This window comes from Thermobia domestica, chromosome 6 (genome assembly GCF_964235325.1).
Source record: "Thermobia domestica chromosome 6, izTheDome1.hap1.1, whole genome shotgun sequence".
Lineage (NCBI taxonomy): Eukaryota > Metazoa > Arthropoda > Insecta > Zygentoma > Lepismatidae > Thermobia > Thermobia domestica.
Window position 1 is genome coordinate 179,083,881 of NC_137459.1, and position 20,418 is coordinate 179,104,298.

The 20,418-nt window shown below is 32.7% G+C and overlaps 1 protein-coding gene across 13 annotated transcripts in view; it reads left to right on the top strand.

Moving 5' to 3' along the window:
- Positions 1-18,762, top strand: part of fne (ELAV like RNA binding protein found in neurons) — a 259,257-nt gene extending 240,495 nt beyond the window's left edge. For 6 of the 13 annotated variants that reach the window (XM_081762470.1, XM_081762477.1, XM_081762476.1 and 3 more), the window contains 4 exons: positions 1,116-1,154; positions 7,868-8,123; positions 9,572-9,613; positions 10,095-18,762. In XM_081762470.1, the coding sequence (XP_081618596.1) occupies positions 1,116-1,154; positions 7,868-8,123; positions 9,572-9,613; positions 10,095-10,419 (662 nt within the window). In that variant the 3' untranslated portion in view covers positions 10,420-18,762. The remainder of the gene's footprint in view (positions 1-1,115; positions 1,155-7,867; positions 8,124-9,571; positions 9,614-10,094) is intronic. The other 7 variants (XM_081762466.1, XM_081762472.1, XM_081762471.1 and 4 more) reach the window with 7 other exon arrangements.
- Positions 18,763-20,418: the final 1,656 nt, after the last annotated feature.

Below are 20,418 nucleotides of genomic sequence, written 5' to 3' on the forward strand. Positions count from 1 at the left end.
TTGTTTTATTTAACATAGGGCGGTTTTTGTTCAAACGGCTGGTGCGATTAGAAAGAATTCATGATTTTACATTGAAAACCACCTATTTCTAACCATTTTCCTATATTTCCATTTCCCCCTGTATTTATTCATAATGAAGTTGGCCTACAACCCCGGACTTTTGATACATTCCATGTATAGTTTGATCTTTTTGTTTATTGGATTGAATAGATATATTGATTAATGCCTCAATGATGGCCTATCAAGTTCCATTGGTTTCAAGACATGAACTTGTTTGTAAGGAATTAAATTCAATAACAACGATTATTTGCATGAGATCTGGTGCGTTTTATTTATTCAGTCAGTTCAGACTGAAAATTTATTTGCAATCATTATTTAGCGCAGTGGTGAAATTAAATTTTCAGTTTTGATTTCTCAACTGCGCTTGCTACCTGGGACTCTGCTTAAATAATCGCGACAATAGTTTGAAAATGGATGGAATTGTATAGCAAGTGTGTATACAGTATTGCTTACAGAAGGTTATAATGAAATCATTGGAGTGAAAATGTGGAAGTAATTTACGTGATATTTGAGTTATAAGAAACATTAGTTTTTTCTTTCTTTCAGCCACTTATACACAATAGAGTATTGAATTGTATTTTTTTGGGAAGGGAATTAATTATTTTGGTAATAATTACCTCATTCAGATGAACACGTTTAATATAATTAATTTAGTATTATCTTAATTTTATGATGCAGTTAATCAGATATTTTTTTTCTTGGATAGAATATATATGTATAATATATATATATATACACTAGACATTAATTAAACTTGAAGTCTAGATTGTGTAACATGTTTTTTTACATTTATGGGATTATTTACTTAAGAGAGAGTGTTTGAAGAATGAGTTTACAGTCGTAATTCTTGAAAAGAAATTCTGAAGTTGATACATTTTTTTTTTCACCAGATCACATTTGACAGTATTTTCTTCTATATATAGAAGCTTATGATTGGTGGTGTTATTTTTTTTTCATTCTAGTAATTAGTACACAATTTGTGTTTCATATGTATTATTAGCTCTGCAGGAATTCCTGTAGGGTACTTTGTGTATTGTACATTTTTTCTTCCATAGTCCGCCAGTTTGTCAGTGGAGCTGGAGATACAGTACCCTGTACGTGAGTGAATCTGTTTTTACAATTGAGTTCTCTTTTATCTTAGATTAGTGGTCTTAACATTGCTTGCTAACAATTTTGTTGCTTGTAACGTGATTGAGCGTATGGTGTGAAACTTAATTCGATGGACAAACTTACTACTAACTAAAATAACTGTTGAGACCACTCCTCTAGAAACCTCACGTAACTATAGATTTATATTTTAAATAACATTAATGCAACCTGCACAAATCGAATTTTGATTCATCAGTGTTGCTATGCCAAACTTGCTCGCTTTATTTTACGACATTGAAATACCTTACACATTATTATTTCACATCATAATGCTTGCGTAAAATAAATAAATAAAATGAATTATGCGACTTCAAATATTTCGAAATAAGTAATCAGCAGAATAAAGATCTTACCTACACAAGTTCTGGAATTATTATGTAAGTAGGTTTAGCTATTTCAATCTGACATTAACATGATTGTCGTTTTATTGGTGAATTCATATACAATACAAAGTACGGTTGCCTTATTGTTAAAATTAGGATCAATTGATCAAGTAATTAAATACTAGAATATCTATTGATTTAATTTAATTATACAATCAAATATTGGATGATATACATTTTTAATGCTAGTTGTTGTTTCCGTGGTATCCGTTTGAATTTTCAGAATTAATCTTATATGCATAATTTAGTAATTTAGAAGTAGTTTGTATTCGATAGAAAAATATACTGCAGAAAGTAAATACTGTGGAATGCGTACAAAAAATACAGAGGAACGAAAGTCTTCCATTGTTATATAAAGACGATTGTTGTCAGTTTAAATGGATGAACATCAGTGGTAATCCTTCCAAAGCTTTCAAGGCCAGCATTACCAAAACAATTACATCTCATTAGTTTCCGTAAAACCTCGTAAATTGCCAACTTCATACTTTCATTATAATATAGTAGACAAAAGATCATATGTATATCGCAATGAGAACATTTGCTAATAACTATACATGAAGTTCATCCTTATTTTTAAATATATCTAAAATTGGCTTATTCGATGGACTACATACGAGGAACGCCTTAATATTAAATTATTAATACCTACATATTTCGAAATGTAGTGTATGATATACGATTCCAAAGAAAAATGCAATAGTGAAACAATTGTAAGATAAATTATTTAACAAAAACTAAGTTCTACAATACAGAACCTTACGTAGTGCATATATTCATAAAATATATTGTTCTGCAATATTTATAACTTTCTTTGTGCTTGATATTAATTAAATTTAATGCTGTTATGATTTAATATGTTTACTGAATGTGAGATTCAGTTCTTCACTTTGGATTAAACTTAGATTGTGATTACTTGTATTTAAGGAAGAGTCATACATTTGTAAGCAACATATTAAGCAGAACGGAATGCAGTTTAACATTATGACTACCAGTAATTAAGCCTCGGTTGTTACCAGCTGGTTATTTATTGATCTTTTTTTCACTTCTAAATATAGTTATTTACAATCACGTAAAATAAAACAGAGTTGGTTTTGCAATTAATATACTATATGCATATTCAGTAACGAAAACATATTGAAGGATTTTTTTTTCCTAATCAAATATAAACCTTAAGTTTGAAATTGCAAAATTTGTTAAAGAGTGAATGTTATCATAGCGTATTTTGGGTGTAGTTAAATAAATCATACAAATTTATCTTTTATTTTCTTTCTTGAAACAACTGTTTCAGGGTTGCAGTTATTCCTTGTGTAGTTTCTTGACAAGTTCTAGTTTGTAGGGCTTTGGAGAAGTAACGGGACAAACAAAGAAACAAAACGTTGTTATTTGAGTTACTCAGAGCTTCGGGTTTGTTCAATAAATCTTAGTAACTATACACTTGTAGTTAAACACAGAGTATCGCCATATAAAATGGTGCCTTCCCTAGCGTCAAGTTCATAAATTTTGGTGCAGCCAAAATGTAAATACGTGAAATTAAGAACATATTATTCTAAAATGCAGTACAGGTTTGCTCTCCTCGTTTCGTTATATTACACATTATTTGCTTACTCAGTGGAACGAATGTGTAACTTTACCGTCGAATTGCTTTGTAGACATGTCAGGCCTTATGCAAAGTAGTTTTGACATATGATTAGCGTCATACTAAAGGTCTGACTACTGCAGGAAACATATCTTAGTCGAAGCCTTCAGTATGGCACTAATCACGCATCAGAACGACCCTGTCAAGTTAAAACACTACTTAACCGTTCAGATGGAAATATCATTTTATTTAAGTAATTAATTTACACTTTGAAGGAGGCGAAATCAATAGTTTTCTATTAGTTACATTTTATTTTCGTGCTAAGTATAGTCTGTTGATCAGCTGACTATGTATTATAATAAGCTTTCGACTAGCTTGGGACTTTGCCCTCATACCGCGGCGTTTGCATGGCCTACGGCCTCGCATTTCATATTTCAGCTTTTGCTTTCGTTCCTCGCACGGCAAAAATACGTTTATGGCAGTATTCATTGAAAAAAAAAAATGAACCTCTTCCCCTCTACAATATGCATTTCAATCAAAGTTAAATGAACCCACGTCAATACAAGTGCTGTGTTCAAAAATTAATTTCAAATGTTTACCCTTTTTCCTGTGATCATGACAGCCTGAGTAATTTTTATATATTGATACAAGAAAATAAAAAAATACCCTCATTCTCGTTAAAATCGAGATTTCCGTAAACACTGTGGCATATACATACTTGTTTTGAATAAGGAGGTTATATAGCACGTTTGATATCCCTAACATGTCTCGGATTGTAAAGAATTTCGAGATAAGGCCATCTTATAATCGCAACCCTACCCCTTTCCTTCATGAAATACATCTTTACGTTAATTTAAAAATCTAAATACCAAATTTTATGTATCTAATGTTAAAATATTTCGAGATATGGTCATCCTATTATAACAATTGTCACATCGCCCTTACATCTTCCCGTTTATTCTTCTTTAGTTCCAAATATCAAACAAAACTAAAACATGTGTTTACTTTAAGTGGGAAGTTCAATACCAAATATTACGTTTTTATCCTTGAGAGATTCGGTGATTTTACTATAGTAATTTCAACTCCTTTTTTCCCCCTTTCCTTGCCAAATAAAAAAAAAGACACGTTCCTTAATGGTACTTTACGTTAAAAATTCTGTGCATTATCAATTTCACCCATTCAGGACCTCTTCTTTATATATAATTCAAGAACACATTTATTTTGGAAAATTGCTTTACTGTCAGAATTATGATTTGCAGTTTTTAGTCGTATACTGACCAGCCAAGACATTGACCACCTCTCTAATAATTGGTATATCCACCTCTGGTTCATAGGCCAACAGCAGTGCTATTTTGCATGAAAGCAATGCGGCCTTGGTAGGTAGCTGGAGACAGCACACCGTATCTGCACACACAAGTAACATATTTCCTGTAAATTCCATGATGAGCTTGGACTTGACGTTCAATGACATTCCAAATATGTTTAATTGGGTTAAGATGGAGTGATTTTGGTGGTCATTGCAGTAACTGAAAATTTATCACTGTGCTGCTCGAACACTACAGCACAACATCGGTCTTGTAACAGCGAATGTTGTTGTTCTGGAATATGCAATTCCCAGCTGCAAACATAACCTACTTAAATGAATGTGCATGGTCAACAGTGACCTGCTGATAGGTAGAATCAATCATGGTGTCCTCTACACGCACTACCAGGCCCGTGGATGACTATATGAAGATTTCCCAAATTATAATCTGGTCAACACTGGCCTGCCATTGTCCTACTGTGCACATTTCGAGCAGATGTTTCCCTTGAAGACGACTGATTCTGACCCGGCCATCGATCTGAAGAAGGCAGTATCGTAAATGACCTGGTAATGTAATTTATATCCTTATTCGACGGTCCAATTAGATGGTCACGTGCGCGTTTCAGTCATAATTGACGACCCAGTGTGGTTAACATTGGCACTTGTTTGGAACATCGGCTCCGGAGACCTCGTTTATGCTGAAGTGTGTGCGCTCTGACACACTTGTGTTTTGTCCACCGTAAAGTATGGTGTTAATTGTGCCACAGTTCAAGCCCAGTCCTGTTGTACGTACCAAGCTCTACACTCTACGACGTCTAACATCTTTAATATGTTACTGCCCGACGTCTTGTTTGGTGCTGGTTTAACCGTCCTTTTCTCCCGTTCGGAAGACACTAACCACATCAGATTGTGACCGACCGACATATCACGCTGGTTTCGAGATGTTCGTTCCCAGCTTTATTGCAATCACATTCTAACCCTTACCAAACTGATATATCACAGGTATTCCTCACTCTACGCTCAGTCATCATAGTGACTAATCGATTATATTCTTGCTATATGCTCCGGTTATGTTGTGCTCCGTGACTTTTACATCAGCCCGACCGATGACCTCGTTCAGAAAATAGCAGATCATAATATTTTGGCTGGTCAATATGTATGCATACAACGTATATATATGTGTCCGTTTATTTTCTTTAATCCACACAGCTCCTTAGTATTTAGTCTTAGGAATCCAAGTTTGTGTTTCTGTATTCGTACATTTAGTATATATAGGGTGTGGGGTTTGCACTTGAACCTATGATGATTGTTTATATTTAATCGTAGAGGTGAGTTCTCACTTGAATTAATTTGCACATTTTAACATAAAAGGCTGTTACTTTCATCTCTCGTTTATTACAAGCGTATTTTAAATAAGGCAAAACACTTCCCTTCAGCTGTACAGTACTAACAGATTGATAGTCTTCATGTTATTTAGCAAATATTACCTTGGGTTAATTTAAAGAATCGAACAGGCAAACGAACTATAGACATGTTGGTGATGAAATCAGTATTATATGTATATAATGTACAGTGAGCTACAGCCATTATATTCAAAGTTGCATATGCACAGTAATGTACCTGTTCTGCATTATAAAAGTAAATGTACAGCATCTAGTAATGAAAATAAGCGTTTCTTTTGTATAAACTTGCTGATCTTAAGAGTGGTCTATATAACTACATTTGTTCAACGCTGTGCTGCGCACATATTTTGCACAAGAACTTTCCTATGTATAATGCGTAGTATGTAATATAAATTAACGTTTGTGGTAATACCAGACACTTCTTAAGACCTATTATCGTCACTATATATATATATATATATATATATATATATATATATATATATATATATATATATATATAATATGTTGCATGTGACGTAAATTGTGCGAAATTATCTAACATTGAGATTATCGATCGATAAATTTGTAGCAAAAATATTGTTTCTGATTCTAGGTGCTATGCATTTAGTAAATATGTACAAAACCGTAATGGTTATAGTTTTATTGCCATGCAGTAGTAGCAGTAGCTATAACAGAATTCAGAAGAGAATTTGGGGCTGATCATCAGTTTTTCATTGCTAAATCTCTACCAGATTGAAAACTAATTTTGAATAAAATGTGCCGATCACGGATAGTTTGGCTTGCTATATTATGCTGTTACCAATTTTGTATTAAATTTCGATTGTTTGCTTCATAAAACTGCACGCTGGTTACAGTAATTGAACATTTCGATTCCCCATTGAATTTGCAACTTACAACATTTTAGGAATCATCCCTGAATTGTTTGTAGAACTCCAGAAAATTAAGTCAGTGTTTTAAATTAAGTGGAGGAAATGGTGATAGACTGTTTACGGAATTGAAACTGAGCTGCTCTGGTTTTTTGATGCTATAAACTCACATAATATAGATTGGTAGGATATTGATCTAAGAAACAAAGTGTTTGGGTAGTAATACATATATATTGCAATTTATTAACAAACCTAGGTCAGTGCCTGTCAACCTTCTAGAACATACGTATTAAAAAAAGTTAAAATAAAGATGTAAATAAAAGCTATAATTCATATACCACAGTTCTTGTACTACTTAATTTTCATTTGTCTAAATTATTCTGGATTCTACATTGAAAAGCATTTGTTTTTTGCCGAGTTTACATAAAACTCCAAAATTTACAATAAACTACTTACTAATAAATTTAATTGGAAGAATATAAAATGTTGTTTCACTGTTCCGAGTTTGTTTTGCAGTAATTTTCATAAACAATTAATTTAAAACACTGCATTTAGTACAATTATACTTTCCGTGCAAGATTTTATTTTATTATTATTATTAAATATACTCATCGAATATTCTATTAGTGATTTTTGTACAATAAATGATATTTTTGATGTACTAATTACAGGTTTCGCCTGTTGTAAATTAAAATATATTGGTTGGCAGTCATTGCTCTAGTTTTATTTATTTATTTATTTCTATTAATTTCAGCAAGTCAGTGCGTGTGGTAGTCACTGTAGTTCTTCTCTATTATGGAAGTTAGTTCTGTTTAACAAAGGCTTTCAGTAAAAGATTTACTATGAATTTATCACCAGTATTTGTTCGTATATAATTTGCATCAAATTGGAGGATAGTTTGTACTTTTTTTTATTTATTTATTTAAATTAACATTGTCTAGTAGACATTGGGTTTCTAATATTAATGTGGTGAGAACTGGGCAGCTGTTTGGAATGCGTGCATGGCGGAGGTGAAATTTTGCATTATAGTTCATTATATTGAAGTTGACCTTTCTTGTTATGTAAACATCATATTGGGGCTGCTATCTGCACCCCTGGTATAATTATAATTTATTAATTTTCAGGCTTGTCGAAAGGAGTTGGCTTTATAAGGTTTGACCAGAGGATTGAAGCTGAACGTGCCATTCAAGAACTTAATGGTACCATTCCTAAGGGTTCTACTGAGCCCATAACCGTGAAATTCGCGAACAACCCAAGCAACAACAACAAGGCCATTCCACCATTGGCAGCCTACTTGGCACCACAGGCCCGTCGCTTTGGGGGACCGATTCACCATCCGACGGGGCGCTTCAGGTACATTCCACTGTCACCACTATCCAGGTACTTGACTTTCCCAGTTTAATTTGATTTGTAACAGTTTTTACATCGTTAGCTTTTGAGTTGTGTTATTTATTTTCCGTGTTAATGCATCACTTGAATTTTATTTTCCTTTCTATACATTTTTGTTAAAATTTTATATTTTTGTTTGTAGTTCAAATATATGGTGTGCTTTATTTTGTTCTATATATCCTGTTTGCGTGGTAGTATGGGTGATGGAAAGGTACGACCATTCACAAGGTGCTTTGTTCATGTTGAAAGACTTTACAATAACCACCCTAAGTAGCATAATAGTAGATTAAAGATTCTAACTAATGAACATAGTCCTGAAACTTAGAATTTGCCTTGTTGATTCTTCAATATTCGAAGGGGAAGAAGTATTTAAGTATGTGGAAAGTGACATACTCGTCTAGGACTACATATCACAGTTACACAGGCAATTCACTCTTGCAGAATTTATAGAGTAGTTCTTTTAATATCACGTGATTTTTATTTGCTACATTGGCCTGCCTTTCCACCAAGCAGCCCATACGGACTGCCGCTGTGGCCTGACACAAGAGATTGGTAAGTAACTATTCTCACATCAGAAGCACCCGTGGAAAATTAGTGCTTTAAAACAATGTTCCATTGTGGCTGCATGAGTAGAGATCATGAGGCACTCAAACCTTTAATATTTCATGTGCAGGAAGATAAGTAGGGTTATTTTCCCTTTCTTTCATTAAAAAGTAATTCCTTAAGGTAAAGAATGTTAATGTGTCTTTGTGACTTCGTTTCTATTGCTTCTTATTTGCGACTATTTTGTTTTAGTGCTAATATTATTTCGTATGCTTCTTTAACGGCATGGCAGTGTGCTTTCGTAATTTGTCAGCTTAATAACCCAACACTAGTGAAAAGAACTTGTAGACACCCTGCAGCTGTAAGTTTCTAATCTTGTTTATTTTCACATTTTGTTAATTTGAAACTGGGGAAATAAAAATGTCTCAATACTGGTGTACAGTTTTCTACTTTTAAGTACCTTAATTTTAGAGAACTGAAAGTTTGAACATTTTAAAGCTTTGTCATGATAAACTTTGTATTTCTTGACATGTATTGTTCCAGTGCTGCTTTTGAAGTAATTAGTCGTCATTTGTCAATATTAGGAACCAAAATGATATTAAGGAATCTATGCCTGTAAATGTTTTATTAAGGTTTTTAGTATGGCTGCCCAATTCTGCAGTTTCTTTTTTTTATTATTTTTTTCCTTGCAGTATAAGTGATTTTTCAAATTTTCTGCATATATAGCTGTATCTACTCAGATTGAACCCAATATCCATAGTTCTGTTTCTAGCTTTTCTCGTTCTGAAAACAAGTCTGAGTGATTCTTGTTTAATTTAGACTATTACCTTCTCAGCTTCACATTTAATCAACTTGCCATTTAATTTTCTTATGTTTGTTTCTGTATTTTGTTTTAGCACTGGCAAGACCATGCTAGCCATAAACAAAGGCTTACAGAGGTCAGTATTATGGAATTTTTACAATCATATTTCTTTTGTTTGGTGATTGGTTAATTCACGAGTGAAGCATGATACAAATTTTTGTTTGCTTGTTTTAGTTGATTCTTTTGTAGTGCTAGCACAACTCATTAGTGGCAGCCGCATTTCAATATTACACCCCATTAATTTCAGTGAAAAAGGTAGGAATGAAACTGGTGTTCTAAAACACGAGAAGAATCATGATGATTTTACGAGCACCCCTTCCAACAAAAACAAATTGCTCTACACAATATTTGTTTTGCAACAGTTTGTTATCCAGCATTATTTCAGTTCAACCGTTCAAAATGTTTAAACTTTAATATACAGCATGTGATAAGACGTCTGATGAACAGCTTTTTGCCTTTCATTATGACTTGACGTACATCTGTTTGCTGTTTTGTGTTGAGCATGGTTTTCATGTATAGCATTTTGATGTCTTCGAAACCTGCTTTATATTTTTTAGGTATTCTCCTTTGGCTGGTGATCTTCTTGCAAATTCAATGCTGCCAGGTAATACCATGAATGGTTCAGGATGGTGCATTTTTGTATACAACTTAGCTCCAGAAACAGAAGAAAATGTCTTGTGGCAACTATTTGGGCCCTTTGGTGCAGTGCAGAGTGTGAAAGTCATTCGAGACCTGCAAACCAACAAGTGCAAAGGCTTTGGCTTCGTCACGATGACCAACTACGATGAGGCTGTTGTTGCAATCCAGTCTCTGAATGGCTACACATTGGGCAACCGAGTGTTGCAGGTTTCCTTTAAAACCAACAAAAGCAAAGCTACATAAAATGATCAGGAATAAACTGTGTTAACCGCCATATTGGCAGGTGCATTTCACTGTGACCATGCTAGTCAGACTCAGAGGGTTGCCTGAAGGATGTGTTTGCCTTGTTTACGTTCCCTGTACTTACTTAATATCAGGGGCTTGTATAAGAATTTAACGGTACATTACAAAGGAAAGCCCTGTTATTTCGAATCTCAATTTACTTTATTCTAACGAAGTAAGTACAGTCATGAACAGTGCTCATTTCCATTGAATGCAACTTGTCAAAGGCAAGTGCATCCTTCAGCGAATTATCTTTAAAGATATGTATTGTGGTACACATATATTTCAATGTACTTTATTCATACAGCCAAAAGTTGAGCTAGTCAACGTTAAGTGCAAGTCATTGTTTCCTATAAAAATATCTCGGCATTTTATGGTGCCATATAAGTACACTGATGTGAATCCTCAAAATCTTCACATTATTTATTTATTTATTTATTTATTTTTGAGAAGCTAGTCAAGTGAGTGTTGCCGTAGCTGTGATGGGTAGGGTTTATCCTATTACCAAAGAAACTTAGTTGGTAAATATTTGAGTAAATGAGTTTGTAACGAATTTCTATAATCACGTGCAGCTGACGCAACTACTGCAACATGTGTGTTTGCACTGGGAGTGCAATTCTTTAGCAGATTTAATTTTCATTTAGTAGTGCTCTGTTTCAAAGTGACTATTTTTTAATTTAAGAGTATATACTGTATTTTTTTTTTTTTTTTTTTTTTTTGTAAGATAGGTTTAGTCGTGTAACAAAGTAATTCTACTGATACCTAATTTTTATTGCCATAAAAATGGCATTATCATTATATGTATGTTTAAGTGTTTATTTACTGCATAATCCTCTTTCTGTTCTTAAACAAAAATTTGTTTTATTTCATCAAGGAAATACTATATGCAGTGAAACATAATTTGTTTGCTTTTTTGTTATTAAACTTCTTTTTTTTACCATTTTTGTTTTGTTTTAATTTTGTTTTATTTACCTCACCTCAACCACAACCTACTAATATTAATCTTAAAAAGTTTAACTTGTAAAGGTTGCTTTTATCCTTGTGCATCCTCTGAATTCCTTTATTTTTAAATTTATATTCCTGATGTGTACATATACATATATATTCTCATTTATATTAATACAAGAAAAATCTCAGGCATTGGTAAATGCTTGGTTAGGTTATTTACTTCTGAAAAGTTTTTGGGGAAGCACACGGACTTGCACAGAACAATAAATAATTATGCTAAATAATAAAAATAAATCAGGTAACCTATCAAATATGCTGCCCAACTTGATATGTCAACTTCCACAAAAGAAATTTATTTTTATAAGAACACTTATCAAATTAACCAATGCATTCCTAGTGGGCATAAGATTTTAAGAAAGTCGTAATGAAAAAGTTATAAAATTTGGATACTTCCTGAAAGAGAATTTGTATCTCTTAATATTCTCGAAGTTTATAATAGTATCAGGTAGTTCCCTTCCGACTAAGAGTTTCTGGTGAGTGCTTGTTTGAATTCGAGAAAGGGAGATCTATGTTCTTCCACCCTCCCATAATTTTCTGCAATGCATGTACGTGTTGGCAGATGTCATCTAGTTGGTAGTGTATAATCAGGACTGATGCAATATGTCAGGATTTTTTGAATACAAAATTTTGATGGACTTTATCTTTCATGGTCACAATTGTAAAGGTTAAAACAAAATGTATATATATTATACTTTGCCTGAGATTAGGAAAGAGATAGAGAAACCTTTTTGATAAAAACTTTATCATGCTGTTGAGGATAAAAGTTAAATACAAAAGAGTAGATAATAAATGAAGTTCAGTAAACTCAGTGCACTTTTTCAGTGTTTTTTGCCCCCTTATGAATCAACGAAGAAAGATGTACATTTAGTGTTACTTGTGAACATTCCTTGAATTTCTCAAGATTTGGCCCTTTATATAGTTGATGCGAAGATAAATGCTTGTCATGTGAGATCTATTTATAGTTGCAGTAATTTATGTTAAATTTCAAATCTACCGAAAGTCATTTTATAGAGTGATGACTTTGGTTATACCGCGTCTAGTATTTTTGATCCCCCTTCCCCTTAGAGACTGCAAATGCCACCTTAGATTTGAAGAAGTGAAATATTTTGTATGATACTCAAACACAATGGTGCATACATCTGTAAATTCTATAGATAATGTACAGAAATCAATTTTAAAGATGGACAAATGAAACTTAAATCTTGTGTCAGCACATTGATGTGATTAAATGATGCTAACACAAAGTGATTCATATAAATAGGGCCAAAGTATATTTTGGGTTGTGGATACTAGTTTTGAAAAAAAAGAAAAAAAAAAGAAAAAACTGCTCCTGCATTTATCAATATTGTGATTGATGCCTATTCTACATTTACAGTATAAAAATAACTTTTGAAGCTTTATAGAACTTGTGACGGATGCAATTTTGCCAAAGTGGTATTGATTAAATGTGGATAAAAAAAAAAAAAAAAGATAAGTTGACTTTGGTCTTTTCCTCATTCTTCATTACTTACAAATACTTAGTGGTTTGCTTGATTATACATTTAAAATACTCTTTCTTAAACATTATTATACTTTTTATCAAGGGGCAAGACCAGTCAACTGCAGTCTCTATTTTAAAGAGACTATGGGTGAATATATGTGAGGACACTGGTTAACTTGTGTGTTGTTAACCACTGACTTCAAATAACTCAGCACAAATATTTTGTTGATTGATGTATTGGTTTGTTCAGGGAAGAGTTTGGGCTCAGTAGAAGTTCAAGACAATGGAGTGCAGAACTTGCAGGTGAATGTCAAATAACTGGCCTAATATCAAGACATAGTGAGTCAAGGTTGTGTGAAGACTACAAATGACTGCACTTGAAGGATCTTGCTGATTTCCTAGTACTTGTATTCATCTTTGTGTGGTGTAGTTCTAGGTTGTAAACACTTCATTTATGAGGGCCAGACTCATTTGTATCCTCATTTTTCCAGCATTTGGCACTGACATTTTAGTCATGTGCCTGTGCAGGACTGAACTTTTTGTGACTAAGCATTCCATGAACTTTTATAGAAAGGGGGTTTCTGTAATGCAGTACCTCAAAACTGTAATTGATGCAATAACTTAAGAAGTTCTTAAAGTGTAGCTTTAGATTGAGTGAAGAATCTTACAAACATAGGCACTGATTATTGATCTGGTTACACACCTTCTGTCGTATAAGTCCATGCTTTGGTCCCAAAGAATCAAATGGCTTTTATTAATTGGACTAGAAAGTGTGTTACCAGATCACTCATGCACCAGTTTCCTATATTTTATTCCCTGCTCACTGAAGTAACAAACCTGTAAATTTTATGCAACTCGTTTTAGTATTTTGTGACATTTGTTACTTCGTTTGTGAGCGGCCATTCTGGTTACATATTCCCCCTCCCATTTCACCAAAGCTATTAGGTGTAGTCCTTTCCTCCTTGCGTAGTACAATGGGCTGACAGGCAATGCTTGAGCACAAGGAAATTTGAATCTAAAGTGAGTTTGGTCTGTTAAGTAATTTATCTATGATAAACGTTACTGTTCTACAGTAGGAGCTATCCTGTGTCTTTATTGCTTATGTCTAGTGTCACATTGCATTTAGGTGTATGTATTTGATGGGTTGTATTTATCCAATGAAATTATTCACTACTTAATGATTTTTCATCTAGTTGTAGGTTTATATGGGTAGTTCAGGAAAACGTTCTGAGTGTCAGGTGCCATATTTCTAGTTTGAGTCTCTTAGCGAGTTAAGGAGAAGTATCAGCACTAGTAAACTTTTAATTAGTTGTCTTTGTGTTCGCTGTAAGTTACTGTGTCACAGTTTAATGGGTTGGACTTTGGTTATCTTTTGAGTTCCAGGAAACGAAAACACCCAAGGAGATGCAAGAGACTTTGAGTTTTAATGTTGATCAGATGACGCTGGAAAGATTGCTAACTAGAATGGCCAAATTCTACCCCATTTAATTTATATTTATTGTTATGTGTAATGAACTAGTCAATTTAGGTTTTGTTTTTAGAGTAAAAAGCATTGCTTTGTTTCAAGTACAAGCTATGCCACAGCCATTTCATCCCAAGGATCTCTTTGTCAGCAGCGATAAGGATGTTGTGTTGAAACGAAAGATGTGTGAAGGCAAGTTTAAATGGTAGATTGGGCAGCCTTATGTGGGAGTACTTTTTTTATATTTTTTCTTTGTAATGTGTTTCTGCAGAAGTACCTGCTCCAATCTACCAAATATCTTGAAGCAGCAGACTGTTGTTGTCGTTTCCCTGACATAGTTTGGTTGTATTGCAATATTTGTACTTTTCCATGTTGAGAACTCAATACAATAAATTATTGGAAAATAGTCTTTATCAGTGACCATTTTACTGTTCTATAACATGTGCTATATGCAAAGTGTGAATTCCATCCTTTCTTATTTTGCGGTGAAACTTTAAATACAAGTGAAAAGTAAAATAGTTGTTCAATAGTATAGTTTTCTTTGTAGATAATTGTGGGTGGCAGTAAAGGCATTCTCAAGTGACTGGAGTTGGACTGGGAATTGTGAATTAATAATGTAGTTGTCGGGGAAAGTACGTTCACTAAGATTACCTCATTTTACATGCCACATGGAAATTGTTTGTGTGTGTGTGTGTGCTGTGTTCGGGTTTTTAAGAATGCCACTGTAGAATTTTCATATGCTCATTTAATGAAATTCTCTTAATTTTTAACCGATCGTAAATCTAAAATCTCACAATTGAGTTCAACTGTTGTCCAACTTGAACACCACAAAAATAGACGAAACAATTCGTATATTTGATTCTTTAATTACACAAATGCCACTGAGACCAAGTTTTTTATTTATTTATTTATTTATTTAAACAAAGAACGAATTATTGGGGAAAGTTAACGTCGTGTAAACATCTATTCAAAATGCATTTTTGTAGCTCCCAAAAATATAGTTCTGATTTGTAAAGCAATTTCTTTAAAAAGTCAACGAATGTTAAGTTGATTCTTGTACAGCTTAAGCTTTTTCGTTCCTAAGTACAAATAATTTGAATACGACTGGTCATATTACTTTTGTTTTTGAGTGAATCTTTGAGAGGAAAAAAGTCACAAGAGCGTTCTCTATTTTTTCACAAAACATTCAGATGGCATAAAAATCGGACTTTCTGAAATAATAATAATTACAGTTTCTTTTATTTTTTTAAGAAAAAAACAAAAGGAAAGAAGCACACACAAGGCAATATTCATTTAAGAAAATGTTAAAAATTGAATGAACAACTGAGTAAGTTGACTCTGGAAATGTTCAAATATCTGACTTCCTTTATGCTGTTACTAATTTTGATCCAACATCAACAGAGTCGAATCATTGAGTTCCGTTCTGACAAGTTTGGACACAAATAAAACAGTTCGCATGTTCTTTACAATTATTTCGCAATGAATTAAGTGTTGGTCCAAACCGAATATCCAAATGAATTTTTTATGTTCTTGGATAGAGATGTCTACCATATAAAACAACATAAACCTAAACAATGGCTCGAAAAACGAAGTTTCTCGAGTGAAGTAAACAGCTCTTGCAAGGTAAGTGCTCTCTCAGTATCAGTTATTTTTTTTAATGCATGTTAATTCTTTTACATATCGTATGTGTTATTTTTTTTTACATGCTAAGTACACATTTCAGATACGTACCAGTTTTATTTTTATGTATTTTTTGTTTCGACGTTGAAAAATGCACACTTTGAGTACATAAACTTTAAAGGCTGTTTAGTTTTCATAAAGGATATCTGTAATTTCGGAAGACATACATCAGTTTGGACAAGTTGATTATTATTATTTTAATAATGGAATATTATTTAGTAACAAAATTAGACATACTCATTCAGCCAGATTAAATGCAGTATAATATTACAGCATACACCATAAGATAAACACACAAAGCACATAATCCAGTTTAGAGAACAAATTAATAACTTCATAACTCATTCATTTGTTATTAATCCATCCACTTCTATCGGATTTACCATTCACAGGATAAACTGTACATTACTTTATAGTGAATATTCAGACCTTACTTTCATTTATTATAAATTGCATAATTTGTGTGTTACGGAGTAGAAAATACAAACTAGTACACCAGGCGTTTGTACCTTTCTTTTAAAAAAATGTTCGTATATTTATGCAACACGTTGTATTTTTACAGTGAAAACTTACAAACATCACTTCGAACTAAATAGCATTATTACGTGGGAACTGTGATACATATATATTTAATTTTTGGTTTATGTTTTAATAGCTTACTAGGGTAGATTGTGAGAAAGTTTATTTCCGCGCTCGCACTCAATTGGAAAATTAAGTTGAAAAAAATGGAGGGAAGGAATTGAATGTGTAGTTTGTTTGTATGTATGAATGTATCTGCGCGCGAGTGTGTGTGTGTAAGTATGTGAAATGTCATTATATGATGAACTTATAATCATCTGTAATAATGAACTTATTGCTTTAACACTAATATTTCGTTAATTCGCTCGGAAATATTTGTTTTGTTAGCAGTATTGGGTAGTTCAGATTAGACACACATAAGTAACACATGAGGGAGATAAAAGTTTTGCAAGATTATTTATTTAATAAGATTACTAAGTAAAACTCATGAATTATTTCAAATCATTTTGAAGTCCATGACTGAAGTGTGAGAAAACTTAATAGGTGCACTCATATGATTTTGTATTTTTTTTTCTTTTTTTTTTCTTTTTTTTTTTTGAGTTTACAATAATCCATTTTGTTCTTAACTAGCATGACAGTTTCGATTCTTATACATATGTTTTGTAGATTATTTTAACACTATTATGGGTTTGAATTTTAGTGTAGTAGATATTGAGAGAGTATTAAATATAAAAGCAAGTGTAGGTTAGTATTGAAATCTTCCTTTGATCTTGGTGTACAAGTGTTCATGAATGGCACTAGTTTGAACACCACTTGAAACTGAACTATATATAATTGCATAATCAGAGAAACATTGTAAATGTTATAAAGTTGTAGTTCGAGCTAATTTATACCGTTCCTAATTGGATTACAGGAGTTTGAAGACTGTGTTGTTTGAAGAAGGGGAGGGGACAAGCTTAATTTATAAAACCTCAGGAGGCAATAGTGGTCAGAATCCGAGCACCACTGAATGTATTGTACACTTTCGGTTTTGTCTTCACAAAATAAAAATCAATCAAAAGACTGCATAAAATTGTTTGAGAATTAATTCATTAAATACGACCTTCGAGTTCCTAATGTAGCAGTAATGTATGAAATCTAAGTAAATACTGCTTCAGAATATTATACGCTTTGCGCATGTGTGTATATATGTTTGTGTTTGTGTGTGTGTGTGTGTGTGAGAGAGAGAGAGAGAGAGAGAGAGAGAGAGAGAGAGAGAGAAAACGGAGAACATTTCAATTAATAACGAATCCTTGTAAAATTATGAAGTGACATAACATCCATTGATTTGCATTAATCTTGAACACTGACCAGAGAATGGATCATAGTTCTTCCAAAGTATACGTGGAACACTTTAAGCGAAGAATTTAGTGTACAAGAACATTAGAAGTCTATAATGTTGGCTTCTTTGAGGAAAAATCGGATGATACAGTGCTGCTAATTTCTAGAGCAGAAAGGTATTTAAAATTAACAGATGCTAGAATGGTGATGAATGAATACTAGAATTTCATTAACAATCTGACGCGAGAATTGAACTGTTGTTCGATTATAATGCTTCAATCAGTGACGGGCTAATGATTTATGCATTGTGATGATACGCAGATACATATATATTTTTAAAATGTTCCGTTTACATTGTTTAGAAATATACATATTCCAGATTGAGCAATAATATAAAGACTGAAAAAAACAACGTAAACTTGGAGGGCCACATGTAAAACATTGTGAGGCACACTAGGCCTTCTATGTCTTCCAGACGTAGTAGTCATCATAACATACTTCAGCAAATCATTTGCCTGATTGCAAAGTTCATCATTAAAATACTGATGTGTAATAAGTGTTCAAAGAACAATGGATGTACTTTCAGACAGGAAGTGCAGAAATGAATAGAAATTAATACATATTTGGTTCTTCGCTCTTCATAAAAGAAAAAAAAAAAAAAAACAAGGGAACCTCGAGATCTACTGTTGTTGTTGTTTTCAGGAGTTATTAAATCAGTTTTGCTTATGAGGTAATTGACTAACAAGAAGTATAGAATAGTTTTCAAACAGATGATGGCAAATGATTTTTACGAAAGGGTGTGTTTTTCAGCGATATTATATAGGAAAAGAAACAAGGCAAAGAAAAAAATGTCAGATGTTAAGTGTATAAATGTATGAAAGAGGAATGCATGTATTTGTGTGTATCTGTGTGTGTAAGATTAACTAGGATCAAATTGATCCTTGTGGCTAGTATATATTTCTCAATAGGAAGGCAGTAGAAAGATCGCACAATTTACCTGTATTTCACAGTAAATCACTTCGATTTGTTTGTAATTGCTTGCATAACGAGTAAGGCTCATATATGGCATATGCACAGTACTGGATAGTGGTATAACAAGAAGGTGGTGGTATACAAGACAAACTTTCAACTGAATGTTTTATAAACACCACATGGCTGAAGCCGAATTCTGACGCTTTCACGTGATGTGAAAGTTACGAATATCATTCCAATCGCCAGTATATACCTTCACCAGAACAGAGTGAAAGTGTTTTCCAACGAAGGGTTGAATTATGATGGTTATTTGCAGATTGCTTTTGTCACTTGAGGCCGCAAGGCACTGCCAGCCCAGTTAAATACTTCAGTTGTGTGTAGAAAAAAAAATGTCCATGAATATACCCTGAAACTGATAGCAATACACTCATTGCGTGTTAATTTACAATTGACACTTAGAAGCTGATATAAGAATCTCCTCATATTTTTACTCTAATGCAATGTGTAGGATTTTTCTCTAATACGTAAAGCATAAAATGTACAAATTATAAATAGAAATCAAAATTATCAAAAGCTAATATTTTTGTGACTAGAGCATAGTGATATATATATATAATGATAAATACATATATATATATATAAATTAAAAGGCATTCTGAACGTTTTCACATGCCTTTTCTTATTGCTTGACTATTTACAAATGTTTTGGACTGTTCGATGTATCAATGTAGAATACTGAAGCAATGAGTAAGGTTCCATTCTCCGTCATGTTTCTCTAAAATATGCATAAATCATTGTACATGTTGAGAAATACATTTTACACTTTGTAATGTCAGCGTCAATACTTGTACTCCTTACAATTCTATATTTTTTCCATGTTTACATTATTGGTCACAAATGTTCAAATTTGTAAGCAAGGAATATTGATGCGCAATAATATTTTATTAAAGAACTGTTGAAACATTTGACATGCTGACTTCCTCTTAACAATCCCAACCTTTTTTAACCTTCTAGGTATTTGGCTAATTCAAATAAATCTTTAAATCAAGTCATATTTTTATTGTAAAAGAGAATGAATAAGACTGAGGGAATTACATTTATTGGTAGTCTTGCATGGGCTATCGGAATCACTCTGACATATATTGTAAGAAAAAAATCAATATGCAGTTTTCTTTTTTTTTAACTATTAATCTTACTATTTCTTCAACGTATTGCACTAGAATGTTTGTACGAGAGTGAAACACATGTGAAAAATGGACAAAACTAAAAGTATTAAATCTAATCAGATACAGTGTCTTGAAAAGTAAACTCTTTATATATATATATATATATATATATATATATATATATATATGACTGCAACGTTTATTGTTATACTAAATTTTGACTTATTCAATCATTAAATAATTGAATATAAATCTCAAGTGTCGGAGAACATAGTATTTTACGGATATGAAATATAATTAGAGATAAGTCTCTAACGTTTCCTTTTGGCTATATCATCTAGAATTTTGGAAGG